The following is a 27,855-nucleotide window of genomic DNA, read 5'->3' on the forward strand; positions in this document are numbered from 1 at the left end:
AGAATAACAAACGAAAAGTTTTTTACCTGGATTAGTTGTGATAATGGTTTTTGAGATTACTGTTGCTGTCATGCAGTTCTGAAATTTGTTAAAATTTATTCTCACATCTGAGGCAAATATTACTGTTTTGGGAAAAAGTCATTTTAAAAATTAATACATGGGAGATAAAAATGACAAATAATATCAACACAATCATAGAATCATAATACCTGTTTCTTGTGGTATCCATCTCTGTGCAAGTAGAATGGACTCATTATCCCAACTGCATTTGTTTAAGAAGTGATAAAAAGTGAATACATTAAAAAAATCTGATAGTGACACATTATTTATAGCCCCACCCCCCAAGAACCTGCTAAACAGAAAAAAGCCTGTCTTAATGGCTGGGGTTAGAAATTTCCAGGTAGCCAAAGACAGAAGTTAAAATGGCATAATTTAAAAATTTTTTATTTATTATTATTGTGTGTATGCTGCTTGTGTGGGTGTGTGGGTGTGTGTGCGTGCGCGCACACACATACCACAGCATATATGTGAAGGTCGGAGTCAGTTCTCTCCTTTCACCTTTATGTGGGTTCTGGGATCAAACTCAGGTTTTGAGACTTGCATGACAAATGCCTTTACCTCCTGAGCCATCCCTACCAATCTAAGACAGCATACTCAACATCAATGTGATAAATTGTTAGCACATATTCATATTTTTCTTTTTTTTTCCTTTGGTCTTTTTGGGGCAGGGTTTCCCTGTAGCCACAGGTGGCCTGGAACTCAATATGTAGACCAGGCTGGCCTTAAACTCACAGAGATCCACCTGCCTCTGCCTCTCGACTACTGAAACTAAAGGCATGTGCCATCACACCTGGTGCTGTACCCATTTTTTATTTACCCAGTATTTGGCCACTCAAGCCTTGTTAGAACTGAACAGCTCAAAGTCTAAAAATTTTAAAGTTCCAACCATTAATGCCGGGCATGGTAGCTCACGCCTTTAATCCCAGCACTTGGGAGACAGAGGCAGGTAGATCTTTGTGAGTTGGAGGCCAGCCTGGTCTACACAGTGACACAGTGAGTTCTAGGCCAGCTGGGGCTACAAGGAGACCCTGTCTCAAAAAGCAAAAAAAAAGTTCCAGCCATTACAGTTGGTTCTCCCAAACAGATATATAGCTCAGGGGACTTGATGGGAAGAAGGCACTTTTAGGCTGTTTCCTTGGTACTCAGGCATTGGGAGTCATAACCTGCAGGGCTTTTCACCAGGGTACCAAAGAATGTCAAAATGTTTGGCTTGCTCAGTGGACCCCAATAAACCACAATTAGTGACGAAACAAAACAATAAAACTTTTCACAGGGCAGTCCCTCTAACCAATTTTATTGCCATCTAAGACGGTATATAAAACACCTCAGCCTTCAAAAGAGTTTATTTTTCAGATGTTGCTTATCTCCTGTCATTACACCTCTCTTGATATGAAATCTTTTTTTGATAAAATGAAAAGTGTTCTGTCTCAGTAATAAGAGCAGATGTCCTAGTAACAGATATGGGAAGTTACCATGTCATTGTGAAAGAAGACTCTATTTCATCAAAGAGTTTAACTTCACACCTCTGGCCTTTTCTTCGATCTGAAGTTGTGAAGTGTTTTGGCTCCCCAACCTTAGAAATTGAAGGAAATTATTATTCCTCTTCTATAAATGTGGAGGTACTTAAATATTTGCTGATATAAAAATCAAATATTTCCTTTTAAGCATGAAATTTGTAGTATTAACAAGAACCACAAATACATATCTGAAGATTTGAATGTACTTTCTGCCTACACTAGGTGTATTTAGCTAAACTTGTAAATTATGCACACTCTGAAGAATGACACAGACATATGTGCTCAAAAAGGAAACAAGAGTCTTGTTTGTCAAGATACCACAATAGCTGGGTATGGTAGCAAACCACCATTACTTGGAAAGGTAAGGCAGGAGTATTGCTGTGAGTTCAACGTCAGCCTGGGCTATTTAAATAATAAGACTTTGTCTCAAAAAAATAAAAGTAGCCAGGCACGACGGCACACACCTTTAATTCCAGCACTCAGGAGGTGGAGGTAGGTGGGCCTCTGAGTTCTAGGCCAGGTAGGACTACCCAGTGAGAGCCTGTTTCAAAAATATTAATAATACTATAAATAAATAAATAAATAAATAAATAAATAAATAAATAAATGCCAGGACAAATGCTCCAAGACAGGCCCCCTTGTGGCATAAATGTCTTTCCATGGCTTAGCACAGAGCCTGGCATGGAGGTGTAGAGGTGCTTTACTTTATGAAGGTTTATAGGTTTTTTTTGGGGGGGAGGGTTTGGTGGTGGTAGGGATGGGGATTGAACCAGGCCTTTACACATAACTGGAAGAGTTTTACCATGATGCCACACCCCCAACCAGTTTACTTTTTAAAAAATATTTATTATTGCTGGACGTGGTGGCGCATGCCTTTAATCCCAGCACTTGGGAGGCAGAGGCAGGCAGATCTTTGTGAGTTCAAGGCCAGCCTGGTCTACATAGTGAGTTCCAGGACAGCTGGGGCTACAGGGAGACCCTGTCTCAAAAAGACAAAAAAAATATTATTTTAATCTTATTTTATATGTATGAGTGTATTGCCTGCATTTATACAAGTGCATTCATGTCATACAATGCCCTCAGAGGTTGGAAGAGGGCATCGGATCCCCTGGAATTGGAGTTAGGATGGTTGTTAGCTGCCATGTGGGTGCTGGAAACTGAACTCAGGTTGTCTTGCAAGAGCAGCCAATGCTCTTAACTGCTGAGCCATCTCTCTAACCCCAATAAGTTTACTTTTGAAGTCCACCTCTAAACCTTTGTGCAGTGCCTTTGTCTGTTAAACTATTAAGTTCAGCTTGTCAAAATAACTGAGACAGATGCTGAGGTAACAGAAGGTGACATGTTCCTGATTCCCAGTGAATACTGTGTCCTCCACCAGCACCATGCCATACCAGCCCCCACTGCAGTCGAGAGGGTCTTCAGCCCTCTTCCATCTCTGAGCCACTCTGAGAACACATGCACACAAGTGATTCCTTGACTTGTTCAAAGAACATCTTGTCCATTCACATCAATAAAGCTTATCCTTTCTATTTATGTCTTTAACTCAATTTAGATAGGTCTCATACCTAATGGATCATTTATATGCACAGTAGTGTATGCCACAGTTAGCAATCAAGTATGATTTTTCTCTGGATCATTTATATGCACAGTAGTGTATGCCACAGTTAGCAATCAAGTATGATTTTATTTTGCTAGGGATTCACAGACAAAATGCTAATTTCCTTTTCATGAGAAACTTTATTATTTTTTAATTCCTCTTAATACCAAGGTAAAGAAGTTGCTAGTTGGTACTGTTGACTGCCTCATTCCAAACACAAATCAGGTGACTAGAGTATCCTGCCAAATTACTGCAGCTCTGCCAGTGCTTCAATTTACTGACTTACCGATCTCACAGCTGCAAGCACATTAATAATCCTCCCATCAAGACTGTGTCCATTTGCAACAATGTCAGCCAATGAGTAATAATCTCGAGATTCTTTAACAGGCAAGTGCATCAAAGAAAGTAACTTGGTATCCACTTCATAACTGGAGCAAACTTTTACCATTGAATGATTCTCACTGAGCAATAGTTTAAAGTTACTAAATCACCAAAAGACAAAATAGTTAAATGATTGTTAATAGAAAACCACTTACATACATGCAGGCAATACACTCATACACATAAAAATAAATAAAAACTGAAAAAAATGTATCTCTATCTTGGTCTTTAGTTCTTCAATGAAATAATGTTCTTGCAATTAAGAACATGTGTTGAGAATTAATTAATGCGTCCCTGAGTTCTAATCATGGTTGTAGGACCTTTCCCAAGATTTGATGTTATATCATGTTAAACAGGATTATAAAAGTACTCTAAAACTTTAGGAGATTCTAAAAACCCAAGGTCTCATTGTTTCTCTTATGACCCTGGTTGCTAAGTGCCTAAGGTCAAGAACTGTGTTTTGCTTACTTCTGCAGCACTGTATGTGAATAGATGGAGAATTATTATAGTGTTTTTAAATTGAGGTTCTCTCTTCCCTGTACCCAATCTTCCCATCTTGACAAAGCCTCCTTCACAGCACTCTAGTCCAGCCTTCCTCCTTCTTGCTTTGCCTTAGTTATTCACAGTATTACTTCTCTTCCAAAACATTGCCTTGGTCTCCTGTCTCAGCTTCCTCTATAATTCAGTCTTCACAATGCAGTCCAGATGATCTTCCTAAACCACAGTATGGAATATTATTTCCCAACTCAAAGATTTTTCTATGTCTACTCACTGCTGAGAAATGAATATTGTGTGAGATCTGTCCCTGCTTCTCCCTTCATTCCTCTCCTGGTGGCACACAGCACTAGCCCTGTATTCCAGCCATGTCAGATTATTAGGGTATAAAACAGGCAAAAATTGTTAAATGTCAGCAATTTCTTGTGGTTCAACCTAAAAATTAGCTAATCTAGAAAATGCCAGGTAGTTTCACAGTCATTGCATCTGCCAAAGTCCCTCCCCCTTCCCATAAAGATTTACTAAGAATCAATTATGTGCCAGACTCTAATCTAGGCATGGGGAAACAGTGTGAAGAAGACCTTTAATCTCATGAGTTTGCATATGTGAAATCATCTCAGGATGTGATCTGGATTATAATACTGAGAAGGGAGAAAAGTCCTTGTTGGTGACTGGAAGGGTTACTACAGAGATGGGAAGGACAAATGAGCTGAGCAAGCTGAGACATGATGACCAAAAGAAGGAGATACTGAAGCATACAAAAGAATGTTCACTGCAGAGAGACTAGAAGGGAAGAGTTCTTAGTGCAGAATGAGTCCAGGTGTTCATGAAAAAGAAAGGTGCTCCTTTTCTGTGGCTGCAAAGAGACAAGTCTGAAAGTCTGATATGAGTGAAGACTGGAGGAACAGGCAGAAGGATGGTGATTCATGTCCAAGCAACAGCCTGCTGTGCTCAGCTAGAGCCCTTTATAGACTAGCAGAGTCAACTGCTATAGAATTGATCTTGAATAGAACCAGTTAGTCCCCTCCCCTGCTCCCACTTTGGGAGGACTGGTAAGGGAAGGACTACAGCCAGTGGCTAACGCAGGGCATAGCCCTGCCGCTCTCTTCAGAGTCCTGTTCAAAGGGGCCAGTCACACTCCAGAGCTTTCTCCTGAGCTCCAGCTTCAGCTTCTCCCCTGCCCCACCCACCCTTGCAGTGATCTCCTGAGAGCTCTCCCTCAATAAGCCACTTGCAAATTATTCTTTTCTCAAGTTCTGCTTCCAGGGAACCTGGCCTAACATGATTAAGGAGTATGAGTAGAATGAAACCCTGACACAAAATTATATGTGTGTATGAGTGTGCGTGTGTGTGTATACAATTATATTCCAGGATTTATATTTCTTCTGTTTAGTTTTAATGTAACTGGACTCAAGTTTTTGCAAATCTAAGCATTTGACTCAAAGTACATTTAGTCCTCCACCTCTGCAATTTGGCATCCATAGATTCATACAAGCATGGGTCAAAACATTTCATAAAAAATAACAATATAGGGGCTGGAGAGATGGCTCAGCGGTTAAGAACACTGGTTGTTCTTGCAGAAGACCCAGGTTCGAATCCCAGCATCCACATGGCAGCTAACAACTGTCCGTAACAGTCCCAGGGGATCTGACAGCCTCTTCTGACCTCCTCGGGCATTGCACAAAAATTGCATGACACAGGTGCACTTACCTACATGCAAGCAATATACACATACACATAACAATAATAAATAAAATTTTAAAAAAACCAATATAATCTAGGCGTCATATCGAATGCCTTTAATCCCAGCACTTGGGAGGAAGAGGCAGGTGGATCTCTGCCAGCCAGCCTGGTTTACACAGCATGTTCCAGGCCAGCTGGGGCTAGGGGGAGACCCTGTCTCAAAAAAGGACAAAAAAAAAAACAACAATATGCCAGGCGTGGTGGTGCATGCCTTTAATCCCAGAACTCTGGAGGCAGAGGCAAGCAGATCTCTGTGAGTTCAAGGCCAGCCTGGTCTACATAGTGAGTTCCAGGACAGCTGGGGATACAGGGAGACCCTGCCTCAAAAAGAGCCCCCCAAAAAAACCCCCAAAACCAATATAACTAATACAAAAAATAGTATAACTACTCACATAGCACTTACACAGCATTATAGGTAGGGATTATTTCAAATATAGGGGAATGTATTTAAGCTACATACAAATATTACACCATTTTATACAAGAGACGAGTACCCTTAAACTTTGGTGGCCTCAGATATGATTGATACGATTATCCATAGATACCAAAGGAAAATTACTAAAAACAAAGCTATTTACACATGTCACTCTATTAAATATCTTATAAATTATCTCATTTATCTAAAAGATAAATATTGTAATAGAGAATTCAACTCCTATTTTTCAAATTGAAGCAGAGAAACTTTAGTAAGCGCACTGCTAATCTGATATAAAATTATTAATATGACCATTCTAGCATAAAGATTGTTGGTCTTCGGGCTGGAGAGATGGCTCAGGGGTTAAGAGCACTGACTGTTCCTACAGAGGACCTGGATTCAAACTCCAGCAACCACATGGAAGCTAACAACCATCTGTACAGTTCCAGGGGATCCAACGCCCTCTTCTAACTTCTGTGGGCACTGCACAACATGGGTGCACTTACATACATCCACAAAATAATAAATAAATAAATAAAATTTAAAAAACAATAAATAAAAAAATAAAAAGATTGTTGGTCTTGGGGCCGGACAGATATTTACCTAGGAGTTGCAGGACTAAACTTTTCTTCTCTCTCTATTTCCTTTCTTTGGATCAGAGGATTTTCAATTCTCACTAAAACAAAGGGCAAAGTATGGTGGCATCACAAACCCATCAGAAGTTTCATCAAAACTAAGTATGCATAGCAATGACCCTCACACTGTTGGGATCCATCTTCTACAGGCATCTTCTCATGTCACTGTGAGAAATGGAATCCTGAAATGCAGCCATCAGGTTGGCCTCACATATCATTTCCAGGGCTTTGTATTTAAGTCTCAACTGGTGACCCATACTAATATTTTATTGATTTAGTTGCATTCAACATTTGACTTGATTACAACATGCCCTTCAATAAAACAAATATTTACTTGACCTTCATTCCACATCTAACTTTACAAACAATTCCTTATCTCATTTATCCTCACAACCAGGAACTATAACATTTTCAAAATATTTTATTTAATCTTTTTATTTTATGTGTATGAGTATATTGCCTCCATGTAAGAGCACCTGTGTTGTGCAGTGCTCACAGAGGTCAGAAGAGGGCATCGGATCCCCTGCAACTGTAGTTACGAATGGTTCTTAGCCACCATGTGGGTGCTGGGAATCAAACCCGGGTTCTCTGCAAGAGCAGTCAGTGCTCTCAATAGAATCTCCAGCCCCATATAACAAATTTTAATACTGAAGTTTCTCTCTCTAAACAGTGAATGTTCTGGAGTTCACTCACAGAATGTTTGTAACTGGACTAGGCTCAATGAAGTTTGCAAAGTTTTCTGTCTTCATAGTTTACATGTTCAATGACCTTATTATTAAATTAAGGACAGACTATCCACATCCCTAAAGCATACATGGTCCACATGGTTATGTACATAGGGTTAAGCCCTGCATAATTAATGTGAGTAAGTGGCTGTTTGGTACCACAGTATTGGAAAAGAATAGTTTAATTACTTGTATTACTCTTTCCTTCCTCTTTTTCTGTCATAAAGAAAAACTGGTATGCATGTTCTTTTGTTTTTTGTCTAGGCTAGAGCTGTTATCTATTGATTGGCAGAGTTCTATACTTTATACTAGTCATCCTTCCTTACTTAGCATTCACAAAAATCTAATAGTGTTATTTCATAAGTGAGATCCAACAAAATTAAGAAATGTTCCTGACCAGGCATGGTGGCACATGCCTTTAATCCCAGCACTTGGGAGGCAGAGGCAGGAGGATTTCTGTGAGTTTGAGGCCAGCCTAGTCTACATAGAGTGTTCCAGGCCAGCTGGGGCTACAAGGAGACCCTGTCTCAAAAAGACAAAAAGAAAAGAAATATTCCCAAAACCATAGTATAAATAACTATTGGAACTGTGATTTGAAACCAGACCTGTTTTCAAAATATAAACTATATTTTGTTAAAAACAGAAAAACTATATTTTGTTGAGACTTCCCCATTACCCAATGGCAGCTAACAATCATTCTTAATTCTAGTTCAAAGGGATCCAATGCCCTCTTCTGGTCTCCCCAGGCATTGCATGCCAGGGGTGCACTTAAACATGCAGGCACAACATATACGTAAAAAATTAAAAAATTTTTTTTTGTTTTTTTGAGACAGGGTCTCCCCATAGCCCCAGCTGCCCTGTATACCAGGCTGGCCTCAATCTCACATGCCTGTCTCAGCCTCCCAAACTGGGACTAAAAAAATGCACCACCACACCTAGTAGTAGTACTTGGCTGTAATCCCAGCACTTGGGAGACTGAGACAGGAGGATCGCCACTGGTTGGAGGTCAGCCTAAATTACAGAGTGAGACCTTGTCTTAAAAAACACAGCCAGGTGTGGTGGCTTTTAACCCCAGCACTCGGGAGGCAGAGGCAGGCGGATCTTTGTGAGTTCAAGGCCAGCCTGGTCTACATAGGGAGTTCAGGTCAGCTGGGACTACAGGGAGACCCTGTCTCAAAAAAATAAAAAAATAAAAAATAAAAAATAAAAAACCATGCCAGGCGTGGTGGAGCATACCTTTAATCCCAGCACTCAGAAGGCAGAGGCAGGTGGATCTCTGTGAGTTCAAGGCCAGCCTGGTCTACATAGTGAGTTCCAGGACAGCTGGGGCTAGTGGGAGATCTTGTCTCAAAAAGAAAAAGACCAAAAAAACCACACAAACAGCCAGGCACGCTAGCACACGCCTTTAATCCCAGCATTCAGGAAGCAGAAGCAGGCAGATCTCCATGAGTTCAAGGCTAGTGTGGTCTACCTATTGAGTTCCAGGCCAGCTGGGGCTAGAGGGAGACCCTGCCTCAAAGAGAAAAAAAAAATCAAACAAACAAAAATCAGTACTAACTTACCACACTCGCCAACTCTAAAGCTGTCAGACAGTGATCTGATGTAATCTTCACTGCCCCAGGAAGATACATTCACAAAATGGTTTGGTGAATCACGAATGGTGAAATTAAAAGTGTATCTTTCTGATCCAATATCTAAGGAAAAACCAAGGTTTATATTTCAATGACTTTAGAAATGAATTTGAAATGAAAATGAATTTGAAAATTACTTTAGAAAAAATGTTTATTTAGCTGGGCATGGTAGCCAGCCTGGTCTATACAGTGAGTTCCAGGTCAGCTGGGGCTACAGGGAGACCCTGTCTCAAAAAGACCAAAAAAAATATTATTTCACAAAATAATAAATTGTTGATATTATGAAAATAAAAATACATAAACACATGGTAGAAATTGTAATTTTCTATGTATATTCTTTTTGTTGTTGTTAGGTTTTTGTTTTGGGTCTTTCCAGACTAGGTCTTCCTGTAGCCCTAGAACTTGCTATGTAGACCAGGCTGGCCTTGAACTCACAGAGATCCTCCTGCCTCTGCTAGGATTAAAGGTGTGTGATACCACATCACACATTAGTTTTGTGGTTTTGAGACTGGGTAGAGCAGGTGGGCCTTGAATTTCTAGTGAGCTTCCCAAATTACTAAATTCCAAGTAAGTACCAGTAGTCCTTCTGAAAGGTGCATTCTACAATACTTCATACTTTCATGAATTTCAAAGTAAAGTGGTAATAAGAAGCCAAGGTAGCCAGATCTCATAATGGCCCATTTTTGCCCTTCCTCAGTTAACTGTATTCAGAGGAAAGTGACATGCAGACCTGAACTTTCTAGATGTTAGCTTAAATTCTGTCTGGGGCTGGAGAGATGGCTCAGCAGTTAAGAACACTGGCTGTTCTTGCAGAAGATGCAGGTTCGAATCCCAGCACCCACATGGCAGATAACAACTGTCCATAACTCCAGTTCCAGGGGATCCGACAGCCTCTTCTGTCCTCCACAAGCATTGCAAGACTTGGGTGCACTTACCTACATGCAGGCAATACACACATACACATAAAATAAAAATAATAAAATATGTATTTTTAAAAATTCTCTGTCTCGGAGGGTGGGTTCAGATCTCCATCAGGGTAGCGGCTCAGAGCTCAGCAGACCGCCAGAGTGCTGGGTTCTGGCCTCCCTCTGGCCGTCAACTACCAGAGGGCCTGAGAACCCAGGGGTCAGCCTGACAGCCCCCAGATCCTGCCTCCATGTGGTGGTCCTTTTAATAAGATGAGGCTACAAAGCAGTCCCTTCTGCATGAAATAACTACCATGACTTCGGTTGAGCCTGATCGCTAAACATAGTCACAATTGGGCTTCTTGACGGTTGTGCTCATTCATTAAAGGAGTGCCAAGCAGAGTCACTGGACCCTCACCTGAGTATCCAGCCACTCTTCCCACTCTACGAGTCCAGCCTTGGAAGACAAAAGAAAAATGAGGGAAAACCCAATAGAGGGATGCTTTTGGAAGCCCTTGTCAAGAAACTCCAATGGACTCTCCTATGAACATTTGAAAATTGCCCTGTTCTGACTTTTTTCTAGTTCTGTCTAGAACTTGTAATGCCAATTACTCTTGTCTTTACTTCTTTACATCTCCTAGTCATGATTCAATAACTTTCTTTTCCCCTGAGAGACAAGAGTTATTTGGGAGTCTTTTAGATAGACCCACTGAAGGAGTACTCCAACTGCCTCACCCTGCGCCCCTGTACAGCATGGAAGAAGCCAGCAGTCTGCATCCCTATTCCCTATTGGCAATTTGGGTAACCCCTTCAGACAATGGCATGATAAGAATAGGAGGTAGGAACTGGCTAGGCAGTTAGGGTAAAAAGACCCCAAAGAAATGTAGCCAGTTTCTTGGCTAAAAGTCAAAATGCCCTTGGGCCTGTTAGCAACATACTCTGTTCCAAAGGTCAAAAACGTCAAAAGTATTGGGGAGCTTGTATCGAATCCTTAAAAGATTTTAGGGTTACTTCTTCAGAGGGAGGAATTTTGGAGGGGAGGGAGTGGGCATGGATTTGATCAAAATACCTTTTATGCATGTAGGAAATTCTCAATAAAGTTTTTGTAAATTTTTTAAAAATTCTGTCTCTTACTTATTATAGTTCCAAAAACCTAATAGGGCCAGGTAAGGTGGTGCATGCCTTTAATCCCAGCACTTGGTGGGAGGCAGAGGCAGGCAGATCTCTGTGAATTCCAGGCCCAACCGGTCTACATATCAAATTCCAGGCTAGTCAGGGCTATATAGTGAGACCCTGTCTTTAAAAAAGTGCTAACTGGGGTGGAAAGATGGCTCAGCAGTTAAGAACAATGGTGTTCTTGCAGAAGACCCAGGTTCAAATCCCAGAACCCACACGTCAGTTAACAACTGTCAGTAACTCCAGTCCCAGGGGATCCAACAGCCTCTTCTGACACGGGTGCACTTACCTACATGCAGGCAATACACGCATACACATAAAAAAAATAATATTTTTAAAAAGTTTAAAAATGCTAACTAAACTAAATCTAATTAATATCCAAATAGTTATTTCAAAATATTTTTTGTGCAAAATAATTTGATGCTAAATACCCACCACTAGAGGTCAGCAAGTACATTTTTTCCAGAATGTGATTTTTTTTTCTCTCTCTCTATTGTTTTTGGTAATTTAAAAAGTAATACAAGAGGATCCTGGCAGTTCATCTATAATCTTACAGCTAAGAGAGGCTGAGTTCCAGGTCAGCCTGGACTACATGGTAAGAGCTTTTCTTAGGACAATAAAACAATGAGCAAGAGAGATGGCTCAGGTAAAGGCACTGCTGCCAGACAATGCAAGCCTGATGGTCTAAGTTTGATGCCCAGAACCCAGGTAAAGGTGGAAGGAGAGAAACTGATTCCAACAAGTTTTCCTCTGACCTCCCATGTACACTGTGGCACACGTGCCCTTCCATCATATATACATATACACACACAAACATAAATTAAATCTAAAAAAATTTAATAAATAAATGTCAAAAAATTTTAAATCAGCCTTGGAGTATGCCTTTAAGCAGTTTGCAATAATCTGTGGATTTTCTGTCTTTTTTTCTTTATCTTTTTTTGTGATTTTTTTTTTGAGACAGACATTTACATGTAGCCCAGGCTAGCTCACATTCAAGGCAACTCTCTTGAACCTCAGCTTAGTTCTGGGATTAGAGGTATAAATTGCTATACCTGGTTAAAATATGGTCAAGCTTTGTGTGTGTTTGGGTGTGTGGCATATGCAAGCATGTGTGCCCATGAGTATGCATGTAGAGAACAGAGGTCAACATCAGGTATCTTCCTGCATTGCTTACCACCTTTTTTTAGACAGGGTCTCCCCGTAGCCCCACCTGGCCTGGAAATATGTAGACCAGGCTGGCCTTGATCTCACAAAGATTCACCTGCCTCTACCTTCCAGAATGCTAGGATTAAAGTCATGTGTCACCATGCCCTGCATTTCTACCTTACTTTTTGAGACAGGGTCTCTCACTTAAATTGAAACTCATTTACTGGCTATACACTCAGGTCCCCATGCTTGTGCAGCAAGCACTTTACCCACTTAGCCATCTCCTCAGCCTTATAATCAAGCTTTTAAGTGCTAAAATTCTTGCATGGGTCAAGAAACCTATTAAGAACCACTAAAGCTAAAGATAACTTTTTCTCCACCATAAAGATAATTTTTTTTCACTGAATTGTCTGGTCATTGGAGTAAGAACACATATATGGCTGCCATACTTTCTCTTCCTCAGGCCTGCTCTATCATGACATCTCTCTGCTCAAAAACCTTTATCCTCCTTATTTTCTATCTTGAGATTTACAAGTGCATTTGTCACCCATAAGGGTGAATGTGATACTCAACATGGAATTTTTAGTACACATACATAATATTAATCCTAACCCATAGGAATTCATTTAACTCTTAGCTAGTTGTGGTGGCACTCAGAAAGAAGAGGCAGTCAGATCTCTGTGAGCTTGAGGACAGCCTGGTCTACATAGCAAGTTACAGGCCAGCTGGGGTTCCAAGGAAACCGACTCAAAAAGACAAAAAAACGAAAAGAAAAAAACTTAGTTGCAAAACGTCACATAAAGTCATTGAAAATATGGTCTGTCTTCATACACACAGCCTTGAATTGAATATTTGGCCGTATAAATATAGAGGGCCTGGCCATTGCTCTTGTGGGGTTAAACAAGTCTGGAAAATGTAATCAGTTAAATATACTTCATTACAGTCATAAGCCACACTTGATGAAACATGAAGCAAAGAGCTAAATAGAACTCAGCTTTTTCTGTCTGGAAAGCCTTTGACATCTGTTTTCCCAATAACCATACCGATTATTTTCTGAAAAACAAGAGTATAGAAGAGTAATATTAAACATAGATGTAGATGGCAAATTTAATTTCATGGACTTGTTATATTTTACTAGCTCTAACAAACATTTTTACTAAGAAATATTGAAATGCATTTACTCCAGAGAAACATCTAAACAATTTTCATAAATATTCAATTCCACAAGGAATAGTACAAATTAATAAGACATTTAACTGCTATGACAAATACAATCATTTGACACTTAGTATGTTTCTACTTTATTTTCAGTCACTAGATGGAGCACAGTAACTTCCCTATGCTATCAATCCTTACTGAATTTATCCAAAGCACATGTATAATGCAATTTAATTTGCTATGGTCGTCAAAGCTTTCCTTTTCATAGGTCTTTCTAACATAAAACTGCTTAGCTTCTTAATCCAAAAATGTTAGACAATAATATAGACTGTAAAAAACATATGTTGCTGTTAAGAATTTTAAATTCTAATGTCCTGGACCTTAAATCTTAAGAGATATGAACATCCCCTTAAAAGTTTTAATGTTCACCTGAATTAGACACCTGTGTCAAACCTCTGCCTTCCAAGGCTCAGGGATCATTGTGGAAGAGGGGGCAGAAAGATTGTAAGAGCCAGAGGTGATGAATGACCACAGGAAAGAGTTTTCCTGACAGCTGGGCAGTTACTCATATGAACTCACAGCAATGGTGACAGCATGCACAAGATGCATGTGAGCTCAAGATAGACAAAATCACAGCATAGAAGTGGGGAAGTGGGGAAGAAGCCCCAATCCTAGCTGAGGAACTATTGACAAGCAATCACTGATGGGAGAAGGAGAGTCAGTTTGCTTTAAGGGTGTGATGCTAGGTAGGTTAACCAGGTACCAGTGGATAGACCCACCCCGAAGGGCATTTGGGTATACAAATTTGATTTAAGGGGGTCCAAATATGATCAAAATATATTGTATGAAATTTGCAAATTTCCAGACAAAAAGTTTTAATGTTCTCTTTAGTGATTGCTAGACAAAATGTAAATATTAAAAACATCCTTTAAGCAGACAGACAAGCACTGGGGAATGGCTGGGGGTGCCGACAACACAGTAGACAGTAACAGGGATGACAGAGTATATGGGCTCCAGTGTATGCGAGGGGGAGGCTATGGAAGGGTGCCATTTGGGAAGTGGGTATATAGATGAATAAGATTGTGTGGGATGTTCTGTATGATATATGCACAAAAAAATCAACAAATTTTTAAAAAAAGACATATTTGAGGAGGAAGCATAAAAATTTACCTTATGTTGTAGAGTTGATAAACATTACCAGTGAAATCTACCTGATGACTTTATATACATACTCAGGTACTAAGGATCCGAGTGTAACTGACTGTGACTAGTAATAATCAGATATATAGAGATTAAAGACACATGTGCAAACAAAAATAAAACTAAAAATGTCCTTTAAGAAATAGCCAGGTATGGTGCTGCACTCTTTTAATCTCAGCACTCGGGAGGGAGAGGCAGGCAGATCTCTTTGAGTTTGAGGCCAGCCTGATCTTCGTAGTGAGTTCCAGCTAGGGATACACAGTGAGACCCCTGTCTTTAAAAAAAAAAAAAAAGTAGGCTGGGTGTGGTGGCACATGCCTTTAATCCCAGCATTCAGGAGGCAGAGGCAGAAGCAGGTGGATCTCTGTGAGTTCAAGGCCATTCTGGTCTACATAGTGAGTTCCAGGACAGCTGGAGCTACAGGGAGACCCTGTCTCAAAAAGACAAAAAAAAAAAACCAAAAAACAAAACTGAATTGTGGAGACCTTTCTTTTCTCAAATAGGCATTTAAAACTATGTAGACCAGGCTGGCCTTGAACTCACAGAGATCTGCCTGCCCCTGCCTCCCAAGTGCTGGGACTACAGGCGTGCGTCACCATGCCCTGCTAAAAAAATATTTTTTAAATGCCTGACATTTCAAAAATAGCCAGACTGCAAGATGTGGCGGCACATGCCTTTAATCCCAGCACTTGAGAGCCAGAGGCAGGCTCATCTCTCTGAGTTCGAGGCCAGCCTGGTCTACATATTGAGTTCCAGGCCAGCTGGGGCTACAGGGAGACCCTGTCTCAAAAAGACCTACCCCCGCCACCCCACAAAAAAAGACAGCCAGACTTTAAAACTCTCACATTCCAGCTGGGCTGTTGGCTCACCTTATTGCATTTACTCACATTGTTATTTCTTAAATTCCATATACATTCACATCTTACTGAATTTTGTTGGAGAAAGACACTAAGGGACAACCTGAATAAAGCTTTCTAACTGAAAAAACAACTATTAAATAGTTTGTTTCGGAGGCTGGAGAGATGGCTCAGCAGTTAAGAGCACTGACTGCTCTTGCAAAGGATCCAGGTTCAATTCTCAGCACCCACATGGCAGCTATGAACTGTCCTTAACTCCAGTTCCAGGAGAATCCAAAGCTCTCTTCTAACCTCCGAGGCATTGCATGACCAGGGTGCACTCACATACTCAGGCAATACACTCACTCATATACATAAAATTAAAAAAATAGTTTGTTTCAAGGAAAACTACAACAACAATAATTATTTTTGACATCAATAAACTTTGAATTGCAAAATATTAAAGTTATATGTAAGTTTATCCATTTTAAAATTTTATTCAAATTTATTTTATATTGGGCCTGGGTGTGGTGGCACAAGCCTTTAAGCCCAGCACTAGGAAGGCAGAGGCAGGCAGATCTCTGTGAGTTTAAGGCCAGCCTGGTCTACATAGTGAGTTCCAGGCCAGGTGGGACTACAGGGAGACCCTGTCACAAAAAGACCAAAAACAAACAAACAAACAAACAAAAACCTCAGATTTATTTTATGTGTATAGAATGTTTTGTCTACATGTGTGGGAGTGCACCCATGTCATGCAGTGCCTGCTTAGGACAGAAGAGGGCAGAAGAGGGTGTTTGAGCCCCTGGACCTGGAGTTACTGACAGTTGTTAGCTGCCATGTTGGAGTTCAAAATTGAACCCAGGTCCTCTGGAAGAACAGCAACTGTTCTTAACTCCTGAGTCCTCTCCCCAGCCATATATATATATAATTTTTTTTTGAGACAGTGTCTCCCTGTAGCCCCAGTCAATCTGGAACTTGCTAAGTAAACTAGGCTGGTCTTGAACTCAGAGATCCACCTACCTCTGCCTCCTGAGTGCTGAGATCAAAGGTGTGCTCCACCATTCCTGGCCAACATAAGTTTTTTTAAGGCTAGCCTGGTGGTATACACATACACACACACACACACACACACACACACACACACACACGCACGCACGCACAGAGTCAGAACCGGGTGCAGTAGTTCATGCCTTTGATCCCAGAACTCCAGAGGCAGAGGCAGGTGGATTTCTGTGAGTTCGAGGCCAGCCTGTCTACTTGGTAAGTTCTAGGCCAGCCAAGCCTACATAGTAAGACTCCCATCTCAAAAAAAGAAATGCTCAGGAACAGAGAAGGTAAGAGAATATGGTAATTGCTTTACAATGAGTACTACATATTATCTACCCAGTTTTATTTAAATAAGCCTCAGTATGTTAGGAATCATTACTCTACTACTCTTCACCAAAAGAGATAAAAGTAGTGGGCTGGAGAGATGGCTCAGCAGTTAAGAACACTGGTTGTTTTTGAAGAAGACCTGGGTTCAAATCCCAGCACCCACATGGCAGCTAACGACTGTCTGTAACTCCAGTTCCAGGGGATCTGACGACCTCTTCTGTCCTCCGTGGGCATTGCAAGACACAGGTGCACTTACCTACATGCAAGCAATACACTCATACACATAAAAAATAATAAATAATAAATAAAAATTTTTTGGATCTTTTTGAAACAGGGTCTCCCTGTAGCCCCAGCTGTCCTGGAACTCACTATGTAGACCAGGCTGGCCTTGAATTCACAGAGATCCACCTGCCTCTGCCTCCCGAGTGCTGGGATTAAAGGCGTGCGCCACCATGCCTGGCTAAATAAAATATATATTTTTTTAATTTTTAAAAAGAGATAAAAGTAGTGTGGTAGCAAGCATTTAAGACAACTTTTATCATTTTATTACAGAATTGCTCTACAAAACAAAAGTGGTTTAATTTAATAAAGATAAATTTGAGCATTTGTTAATTTTGTTATTTAATTATTTGTTAAAATAATACAAAAAACTTTATTACATTTATTTAGATAGTGTGTGTGTGTGTGTATGTGTAGAGGTCAGAGGACAATTTGTGGGAGTCAGTTTTCTCCTTCTACCATGTGAGTCCTGGGGATCAAACTCAGGTTTTCACAATTGGTATAAGTACCTTTGCCCATTGAGCTACCTCACTAGTCCAAACTTATGATCATTTTGAATAATGGTTAGTCATATCTATAATCCTATGTCAATTATGCTATAGACTAAAGAAAATTTAACTTTTTCATTTAGCTGGCATTAATACAAAGAATGTCAGGGATTTTTAAATTTCAAACAATTACACTAATTCAATGAATAGCTATATACTTATCAATTACACGAATACGTGTCCAGTGAAGCAGTAATGGCGATATAATGTAATATTGCCACATAAAGTTTCATGAGAGAATACTTAAACCATGATGTCATAAAAACTTACCAGATTAGCCATATTTGGACGCAGATCTGAAAGTGCAGTGAAGGTCCACAATGCAAAGGAGTTTGCCATGCTTTAAATCTATGTTTTAGAAAATAGATTTTATTAAAATATTGAAAAAAAATCATGAAAAATTCCAAAATTTAAAAATCTAGGAAATTCTGGCAAGGTAGCACATGCCTTTAATCTCAGCAATCAGGAGTCAGAGGCAGGCAGATCTCTGTGAGTTTGAGGCCATTTTGGTCTACATAGTGAGTTCCAGGCCAGCTGGGGCTACAGGGAAACCCTGTCTCAATAAGACAAAAAAAAAATGGAAGCAAGAGGATCAGGAGCTCAAGGACATCCTCTGCCTGCTACATAACAACTTCAAGGCCAGCCTGAGTGACATGACACTGTCTCAAGAAAACAACAGGGGTTTGGAGAGATGGCTCAGGGGTTAAGAGCAGGCTGCTCTTGTAGAGGACCCAGGTTTGATTCCCAACACCTACATGATAGCTAACAATCATTAGTAATTCCAGTTCCAGGGGATCTGATGCCCTCTTCTGATCTCTGTGGACATTGAACAACATGGTTACACATAAAAAATAACAAAATATTTTAAAAGAAAACAAAAACAAAAATAATAAAAGGAACCTATTCAAGTTCAGATTGTCCTTTAATAATCTTAAATTACATAGCTAAATCTGGCTAAGGTGTCATGTTCCTATAGTTCCAGTTACTCAGGAGGCTGAGGCAGGAGAATCCCTTAAGCCCAAAAGACCTGTTCAAAAGTAGCCTGATATAGCAAGGCTTTGTCAAAAAAAAGAGGGTGGGGGTACTGGAGAGATGGCTCAGCAGTTAAGAGCACACATTGCTCTTGCAGAAGACCCAAGTTCAGTTCCTAGCACCTATGTTGGGTAACTCACAACTGCCTATAACTCCAGTTTCAGAGGATACAATATGCTCTCCTGGCCTCTGCAGGCGCCTACACACAAGAGGCATACAGTCACACACATAAATAAAAACAAATCTTTTTTTTAAAAAGTGACTGACATAGCTGGATTTCAATTTTTCACTTTCTAAAACTACTAAAGACTGAGCAATTTTTGAGTGTCAAGTAAATTTAGAGTTTTGGATGAAAGATGATTCACTGGGGCAACTGAAGATTTAAATATTCATTAGCATCAGGTGTGCCTAAAAAGCTACAACAAAACTCTAAACACCTCAAATCTCACATTTGTCCCCACTTCATAGGGAAAGGCCATGATTTAAAACATCATGCTAAATTCTATGAGGTCTGAGGTGGCATCACACATATTTTTATATGTGTTTCTTTCTCCTTTTAACTTTTTTAGTCAGGGTCTTTCTTTATTGCTCCAGTTGGCCTCCAACTCTTAGGTTCAACTGCCTCCCACTTCAGTCTCCTGAGTGCTAGGAATACAGGCATGCATCACTTTACCTGACTGCATTTTAGTGCTACCTATCACATAGAAAAACATCAATAAATAACAAATAAATGAACAGTTGCTTTTCCCCTCACTATCATCGCTATAAAAGGTTTTGTTTTTTGGGGTGTGTGTGTGTGTGTGTGTGTGTGTGTGGTGTATGTGTGTGGTACATGCATTTGCAGAGATCAGGGCATTTTCCTCTATTGCTATACACCTTTATTTTGTGTGAAATAGGGGTCTCACTACGTAGTTCTAGCTGGCATGGAACTCACTATGTAGACCAGGCTGGCCTTGCACTCAGAGATCCATCTGCCTCTGCCTCCCTAGTGCTGAGATTATAGATATGTGACACCTTGTCTGGCTTGCTCTCCACCTTTTTTGAGAAGTAATGAGAAATGTCTCCTATAGCTCATGTATTTGAACATTGGGTTCCCATTTGGTCGTGCTATTTGGGGAGGTTATAGAACCTTTAGAATGTGGAGCCTTGCTGGAGGAAGTACACTACCAGGGTGGGCTTTTATAGCCTCACATCCTATTCTCTTGCTCTGCTTCCTGTTGTGTGGATGGAAATGTGATCAGCCGCCTTCCCAGTCTTGATGGACTTTTTTTGGAATTATAAGCCAAAATAAACTTTCTTCTTTAAGATGCTTTTGGTCATGGCATTTTATCACAGCAACAGAAAAGTAACTAATACAGCCTCTTTAACTCTACGAGTGCCCTCATGCCCAGACTTCATTCAGTTCTAGGAGGTATCTCACTAATACCTACATTTCAGGGAGTTTGTAAAATTAGTTAAATATGATTTTGCATTCCAGCACCACTATTTTCTGGTCCTATATTTTGTTTATTTTTGGTTTTGGTTTTGTTTAGTCTTTTTGAAACAGGGTCTCCCTGTAGCCCCAGCTGTCCTGGGGGCTCAAACTCACTATGTAGACCAAGGTGGCCTTGAATTTACAGAGATCTGCCTGCCTTTGCCTCCCAAGTGCTGGAACTACAGGCATGCACCACCATGCCCAGCCTATATTTTGACATTAATTTCCTCATTCTTAAAAGGTATTTTGCACTAAGAATTAGTGCCTAGATGGTCACAGGCCTTCAAGAAATTACATTACTGATTTTCAATAATATCCAATATAGCAGTTTTTAAAAAAAATTCCTGGCATTGTTGTCCCAGAAGAAAGAATTGGAAATTAAATGATGTTAAATCTCTCACTCATTCTTTGACATGGGCTGATCTGACTTGTGCAATTTCATTTTCTGAAATTCTTGCCAAAGAATTTCATCATCCATTCAACAAACAGCTATCATAGTTTTAAAAAATTGTTTGGGGAGAAGCATGCACATGCTGTGGAAGTCAGAGGACATCCTGTGGGAGTTGGTTCTCAACTTTCACCACATGGGCACCCAGGATCAAACTTAAGATTGTCAGATTTGGCTTCAAGTGCTGGTGCCTTCTCACTTGCCCCTTCAACAAAGTTATTAAAGAGCCCATCAAGCCAGGCTTGGTGGCACACGCCTTTACTGCCAGCACTTGGGAGGTAGAGGCAGGTGGATCTCTGTGAGTTTGAGGCCAGCCTGGTCTACATAGTGAGTTCCAGGCCAGCTGGGGCTACAGGAAAACCATGTCTCAAAAAGACCAAAAAAAAAAAAAAAAAAAAGAGCCCATCAAAGGCAGAGTAGCACACCTGTAATTCCAGCATTCAGGCTCAGGCAGGAGGACTAGAGACCAGTTTAAGCAACATAGTGAGACCCTGTCTCTAAATGCAGTCATTTGAAACTGGAGAAAAATTATAAGGTAGATTGTGCTTAAAAATACCCACCCTGTGGGCTGGAGAGATGGCTCAGCAGTTAAGAACACTGGCTGTTTTTGCAGAAGACCCAGGTTCGAATCCCAGTACCCACATGATAGCTAACAACTGTCCATAACTCCAGTTCCAAGGGCTCTGACTGCCTCTTCTGTCCTCCGCAGGCATTGCATGACACAGGTGCACTTACCTACATGCAGGCAATACACGCATACACATAAAATAAAAATCATAAAGTAATTTTAAAAAATATCCACCCTAGCCAGGTGTGGTGGCGCACACCTGTAGTTCCAGCACTCGGGAGGCAGAGGCAGGTGGATCTCTGTGAGATCAAGGCCAGCCTGGTCTACATAGTGAGTTCCAGGTCAGCTGAGGCTGCAGGGAGACCCTGTCCCCCCAAAAAAAAGCCAAATAAAATACCCAACCGTACATACTAAGTGGGTTCTCCCCCTTAATATTTGGGTTTGGTGACTTACATGATATGATCTTCTTTGAAATTCTTTCAAATCCTATGATTATCTGAAGTATATGGTTGATATACTTTAGTTATCTGTTCACAAAAATATATGATTTGCTTCACTACCTAGATGTTTTGAGAATATAAGATTAATGAGGAATAAAGAACTCAATATAAAAATTCAGAAGTTATATAATTCATCATAAACTACTATTTCTTTAGTTTTTTGAGACAGGGTCTCAAGTAACTCAGGCTGACCTTGAACTCACAACATACGGGATCATGATCCTGAGCTCCTGATCCTCCTGCTCCCACCTGTCAAATTCTGAGAATAAAGATCTGTGTCAAGCCAGGAGTAGTGGCACATGCCTTTAATCCCAGCACTCCGGAGGCAGAGGCAGGTGGATCTCTGTGAGTTCAAGGCCAGCCTGGTCTACATAGTGAGTTCCAGGACAACTGGGGCTATAGGGAAACCCTGTCTCAAAAAGACCAAAAAATGTTTTTTGCTTAATTCTGGGGCTGGAGAAATGGCTCAGTGGTTAAGAACGCTAACTGCTCTTGCAGAAGACCCAGGTTCAAATCCCAGCATCCACATGGCAGCCAACAACTGTCTGTAACTCTAGTTCCAGGGGATCCGATAGCCTCTTCCGTCCTCTATGGGCATTGCATGACACAGGCACACTTACCTACATGCAGGCATAACACTCATACACATAAAATAAAAATAGAAAATAATTTTTTGGGTTTTTTTTGTCTTTTTGAAGCAGGGTCTCCCTGTAGCCCCAGCTGTCCTGAAACTCACTATGTAGACCAGGCTGGCCTTGAACTCACAGAGATCTGCCTGCCTCTGCCTCCCAAGTGCTGGGACTACAGGCATGCGCCGCCATTTAAAAAATTGATTAATTCATATGTGCATTGTGTGATAAAGGATTCAGATCAAGAATCATAAGTGCTAGATCTGTAGGATGGTCACCAGAACCACTCCCTGTACCTACCCAGGAGTCTCAGGGAGGAGCAATGAAAGCACAGGTCTCCGCTATACCAAGATCCTTAGTAAAGATGGAGGGAAAGAAGTTACAGTGGTGAAACTCTGCCAGTTAAAGGTTACAATGAGGGTGATGCCATAGATGCCTGTTATGGGGCTGTGCCTATCCAAGAGACAGGACACTAAAACATCTCCCACAGTGCCTCTACTCAGATCTCCCTCTCTCACCTCTTGAACCCACCTTCATCTTTAAAAGTGACTTCCTACCTTGATCTAAGCCCAGACTGACTGACCTGGTCAGTTTCTCCCAGGACCTTCCTGGTCCTTTGTTGAAGGTATGGCCTGGCTAAATCTCTCCTTGTTCCTTGCTAGAGCTTTCCTCCAGAGGAAAAAGCTGTATTACTGGTTGGTCCTTACTGTCTCAGGGGCTCTGGCATGAAAGAAGAGGATTCTCTTAACCATGATAAGGATGACTGTTAATTGCTTCTTCTGAGGAGGTGTCTAGCTGACAGGGAAGATGTCAGGCAGTCCTTAAGCCCACTGACTTTCTAATTTTGAGGCTATGGTCAAATTGAGCAAGTCAGTTAGATTCAAATCCTGGCCTTAAAGAGGAATTGAGAGCATAGAGGTGGAGGGGAGTTTATGGTACTGATGAGCCCAAATATGTGTGTGTATGAATGTGGGCATGCATGCACATATGTGTACATTTATGGCTATGTAGGCTATCTGTTCTTTTCTAGGCTGGAAGCTGGGTGTTGCACAGATGCCATGGAGCTACGTCAGAATTTCCCACCAGAAAATTCCATTTCCATTCATTCTTTTGTTGCTAATATTTCTTCTCCTTCAAAATGGATCATGATGGTACATCCCCTTTGATCTCTTGGCTACATGAGCCCCTATCAAAAAATAAATAAATAAAAGTCTGGTTATATAGTCCAGGCTGGCCTTGAAATTTTATCCTCTCCATCAGCCTCTAGAGATTGCCGGGTTTACAGGCATGTGCTACTATGCTTTTCCTCTTGTCTCTCTTGATCTGTGCCGGGAGTTGATCTGAGTATTTGCTGACCAAATTAAATCAAGTTCTAAAAATATTCGATGTGTAATTTGAGGATAATATTGCTACAATTAGCATTTTGGATAAATAAGAATTCCAGTTGGGCTGGACATGGTGGCGGTGCACGCCTTTAATCCCAGCACTTGGGAGGCAGAGGCAGGCAGATCTTTGTGAGTTTGAGGCCAGCCTGGTCTACATAGTGAGTTCCAGGACAGCTGGGGCTACAAGGAGACCCTGTCTCAAAAAGACAAAAAAAATTCTAGTTGATATCTAATATTAAGTTCATACCATTTAAGTTATGGGTACAAGAGTAGTTTATATCTTGCTATTTTAGGCAAAAGAAGCTTCTAAAGAACTGGAAGGTGTCTTTCCTATGATTTTCTAGTTATTCTAAATACTGATTCTAGGAAGGGCAACTACAAGAAGTCCTTCTGTAAGTTCATTTCTATACAGAATATATTTACAACTTTCCAACACAAACCACAAATTTTGGGTTGATTTTTTTATGTGCATGAGTGTATTGCCTCCATGTAAGTGAACCATGTCGTGCAATCCTGAGGAGTTTAGATGACGGCATCTGATCCCCTAGAACTAGAATTATAGATATTTGTTAGCCGCCATGTGGGTGCTGGGAACCAAACCCCAGTCCTCTGCAAGAGTAGCCAGTGCTCTTAACCACTGAGCCATCTCTCCAGCCCCAAACCAATTTTTGTAACAAGATTTGATAAAATTAGAGCTTCTTACTCTTATACAAGGAAATAGTTTCCTTTCGCCTGCTGCTTCAATGAGAATTTAACAAGCTTTGCTTTACTAAATTATAGATGACTTCCAAACACTCTCGGTTGTCCATTAGAAAATTGGTCTACTGGCTATCACAATAGAAAATCCCCCACTGTGGAGACAGAAGAAAGTATTACTAGTTCTAAACTTCTAGTTTCAAATTTTTCAGGACTCCTTTTTTTATTATTTTTATTTTATGTGTGAGTGTATTGCCTGCAATGTATGTAAGTGCACCCATGTCATGCAATGCCTGTGGAGGTCAGAAGAGGGCCTGGGATCCCCTGGAACTGGATTTACAGATATTTTTTAGTTGTCACATTGGGTGTTGGAAATCAAACTCAGATCGTGTGCAAGAGTAGTCAGTGCTTTTAACTGCTGAGCCATCTCTTCAGCCTCCAGGACTGCTTTTTTTTTTTTTTTTTTGGAAGCAGGGTCTCCCTGTAGCCCCAGCTGTCCTGGAACTCACTATGTAGACCAGGCTGGCCTTGAACTCACAGAGATCCACTTGCCTCTGCCTCCCAAGTGCTGGGACTACAGGCGTGCGCCACCACGCCTGGCTCTTGGACTGCTTTTTAAAAAGGATTTTAGGGGCTGGAGAGATTGCTCAGTGGTTAAGAACACTGGTTATTCTTGCAGAAGACCCGGGTTCAAATCCCAGCACCCACATGGCAGCTAACAACTGTCCGTAACTCCAGTCCCAGGGGATCCGACAGTCTCTTCTGACCTCCATGGGCATTGCACACCAGTACACTTACCTACATTGAGGCAATATATGCATACACATAAAATAAAAAAAATTTTTTTAAAGGATTTTAAAAACAAAGCGTGAGGCCAGTAAGTAAGGGCACTTGCTGCCATGCCTGGCAACCTGAGTTCGATCCCCAAAATCCACATGGTGAAGGGAGAGAACCAACTTCCAAAAGTTGTTCTCTTCCACACATGCATCATTGCACATGTGTACCCCCCTAAACACATTCACATATACACAGATATTTTAGTGTGTGGTAGACACACATACACATACACACACACACACACACACACACACACACACACACCTGTATAGAGAGAAGAGGAAGGGCATCCTGCTCTATCACTCTCTTACTTCTTTGAGACAGTCTCTCTCTGCAACTGGAGCTAAACTGACTAATGGCCAGCAAGCCCCCAGTGATCTCCTATCTCCACCCACCACACATGCAGCCATGCTCCACTTTTTATGTGGGTGCTAGGATCCAAGCCCAGGTCCTTATGCTGTTACAGCAAGTGCTTTTTCCCACTGAATCATCTCTCCAACCCCATTCAGTGTTTTACCATGTATTTTGATTATTCCAACTGCATATCGTTCTGGAAAAGGTTAAACTCTGGATATAGTAAAAAGATCAGTAATTGCCAAGGGGTGAGACAGGTAGGAGTAAAGAAAGACTGTGAAACACAGGGGATTTCTAGGTCAGGGAAAGCAGTCTGCAGGGTCTTGTAATAGTGGGTAGGTGACATGCTTTTCTCAAAACTTAGCCCAATGGAAATTGAAAGAGTATACATATATATGCATATATTTGATAGGATATATAGTATTTATATAGAATATAGGTCATGTAGGCATATTTACTCATACATGTTCTACCCTGGTAGATATTTTCTCCAGGAATGACATACACACATATGACTGTTCCACAGGCTTCTGCATATATCCTGTCACTTCCCCCTTAAAACCTCTCTCAGCTAGATGTGGTGGCATATACGTGTAATCCCAGCACTAGTGAGCTGAAAGCAAAAGGATCAAGAGTTCAGGCCAGCCACAGCTACATGCGAATTTAAGGTCAGCCTGGGGAGAGATTCTGTCTCAAAAAAGGAAGGAAGGGGGCTGGAGAGATGGCTCAGTGGTTAAGAACACTGACTGTTCTTGCAGAAGACCTGGGTTCGAATCCCAGCACCCACATGGCAGCTAACAACTGTCCGAAACTCCAGTCCCAGAGGATCCGACACCCTCTTATGTCCTCCGCGGACATTACACGACACCAGTGTACTTACTTACATGCAGGCAATACACGCATACACATAAAAATAAAATTTAAAAAAAAAGGAAGGAAGCACAAAAAGGAGGGAGAAAGGGAGGGAGGGAGAGAAAAGCAGAGACGGGGAGGGATGGAGGGAGAGTGACAGTAAGAGGGACGGGGGAGAGGAGAGAAGAGTGAAGCAGGAAGGGAGGAGAAAGGAAGGGGGAGTGGGAAGGGGGGGAGAGAGAGCAAATATGAATGAGAGTTCCTCCTCCAGGATTTAGAGTGGTGGCTGGCTTGTAATCCAGGACACAGGAGGCAGAGGCAGGAGAATCACAAGTTCAAGGCCAGCCTGTGTAGACTACGTAGGAAGGTCCTATCTCCAAAACACAAAATACAGAAGACTGTCTCTGGGACCTGATCGTTCTTGACCTGTTTCAGGAGAACCAGGGGAGAAGACAACCCCGGATGAGACTCCTGCCAAGGAGGAAACTGACTGGAACCAGGCTGATACGGTAGTATGGACCTAAAGGAGTGAGACACTGACATGGAGGGACCCTGTCCTGGTGAGGAGGGACCTGAAGGAGGGAACAGGCAAGGAAGGATCTGACTAGAAGAGGCCTGAAAGGGAGGAACCCGGAGGGAAAAAGAGACCTGAATAGACGCGACTTGACCAAGGCCTGCGCGGTGGCCCGAATTTTCCGGGCCCAGGCACGCGCAACCCACGCGCGGGCTTTCGTCAGCTATCGCCTGAGACGCCCCAGCCCTCATTACTGGAATAAAGCCTCGTGCTGCCGGCCTCCACAGCAGACCACTGCGCCCAGGCTCACCGGATACTCCTGGGCTTGCTGCTACAGGGCACGCAACCCCGCGCTTTTCGCTCTCTGGACTTTCTACCCGGAGCTTCGAGAACAACCTGGGCTCGGCGCAAGTCCCTCGAGCTACCGTTAACCCGAGGCCCCGCCCCTGCTGCTCGCTGCTCTCGCCCCCGTTTCTCGGTGGCTCCACCCCCGATGCTCTCTGACCCCGCCCCTGCCTCTCGCCTCCGCCTCTGTCGGTGGCCCCACCCTTCTGCGTGCCAGCCCCGCCCCTCGAATCCACAATTCTTGGGGAGGAACTGTCCATCCCAGGGACTCAGGCGGCCAAGGGCAGGCTCTGGACAGAAAGGACCAGGTATGCGAAGACCGTGAGCAGTTCCAACTCTCAGGTGTGAGAGAAACGGGAAGTAGAGTAGGATGAGAGCGAGCGAGGCATTTGCCTCAGTT

General features: G+C 41.7%; 1 protein-coding gene across 3 annotated transcripts in view; it reads right to left on the reverse strand.

Annotated features, from left to right (window-relative positions):
- Positions 1 to 27,582, reverse strand: part of Meiob (meiosis specific with OB-fold) — a 45,928-nt gene extending 18,346 nt beyond the window's left edge. For 2 of the 3 annotated variants that reach the window (XM_029557751.1, XM_008856266.2), the window contains exons 1-9: positions 27,421 to 27,582; positions 18,092 to 18,169; positions 13,422 to 13,479; positions 9,131 to 9,262; positions 6,812 to 6,884; positions 3,461 to 3,656; positions 1,533 to 1,633; positions 210 to 262; positions 27 to 122 (exon numbers count right to left, since the gene is read on the reverse strand). In XM_029557751.1, coding sequence (XP_029413611.1) covers positions 27 to 122; positions 210 to 262; positions 1,533 to 1,633; positions 3,461 to 3,656; positions 6,812 to 6,884; positions 9,131 to 9,262; positions 13,422 to 13,479; positions 18,092 to 18,160 — 778 coding nt within the window. In that variant the 5' untranslated portion in view covers positions 18,161 to 18,169; positions 27,421 to 27,582. The remainder of the gene's footprint in view (positions 1 to 26; positions 123 to 209; positions 263 to 1,532; positions 1,634 to 3,460; positions 3,657 to 6,811; positions 6,885 to 9,130; positions 9,263 to 13,421; positions 13,480 to 18,091; positions 18,170 to 27,420) is intronic. The other variant, XM_029557750.1, reaches the window with a different exon arrangement.
- Positions 27,583 to 27,855: the final 273 nt, after the last annotated feature.

Source organism: Nannospalax galili, unplaced genomic scaffold (assembly GCF_000622305.1).
Source record: "Nannospalax galili isolate Female #2095 unplaced genomic scaffold, S.galili_v1.0 scaffold668, whole genome shotgun sequence".
Classification (NCBI taxonomy): Eukaryota; Metazoa; Chordata; class Mammalia; order Rodentia; family Spalacidae; genus Nannospalax; species Nannospalax galili.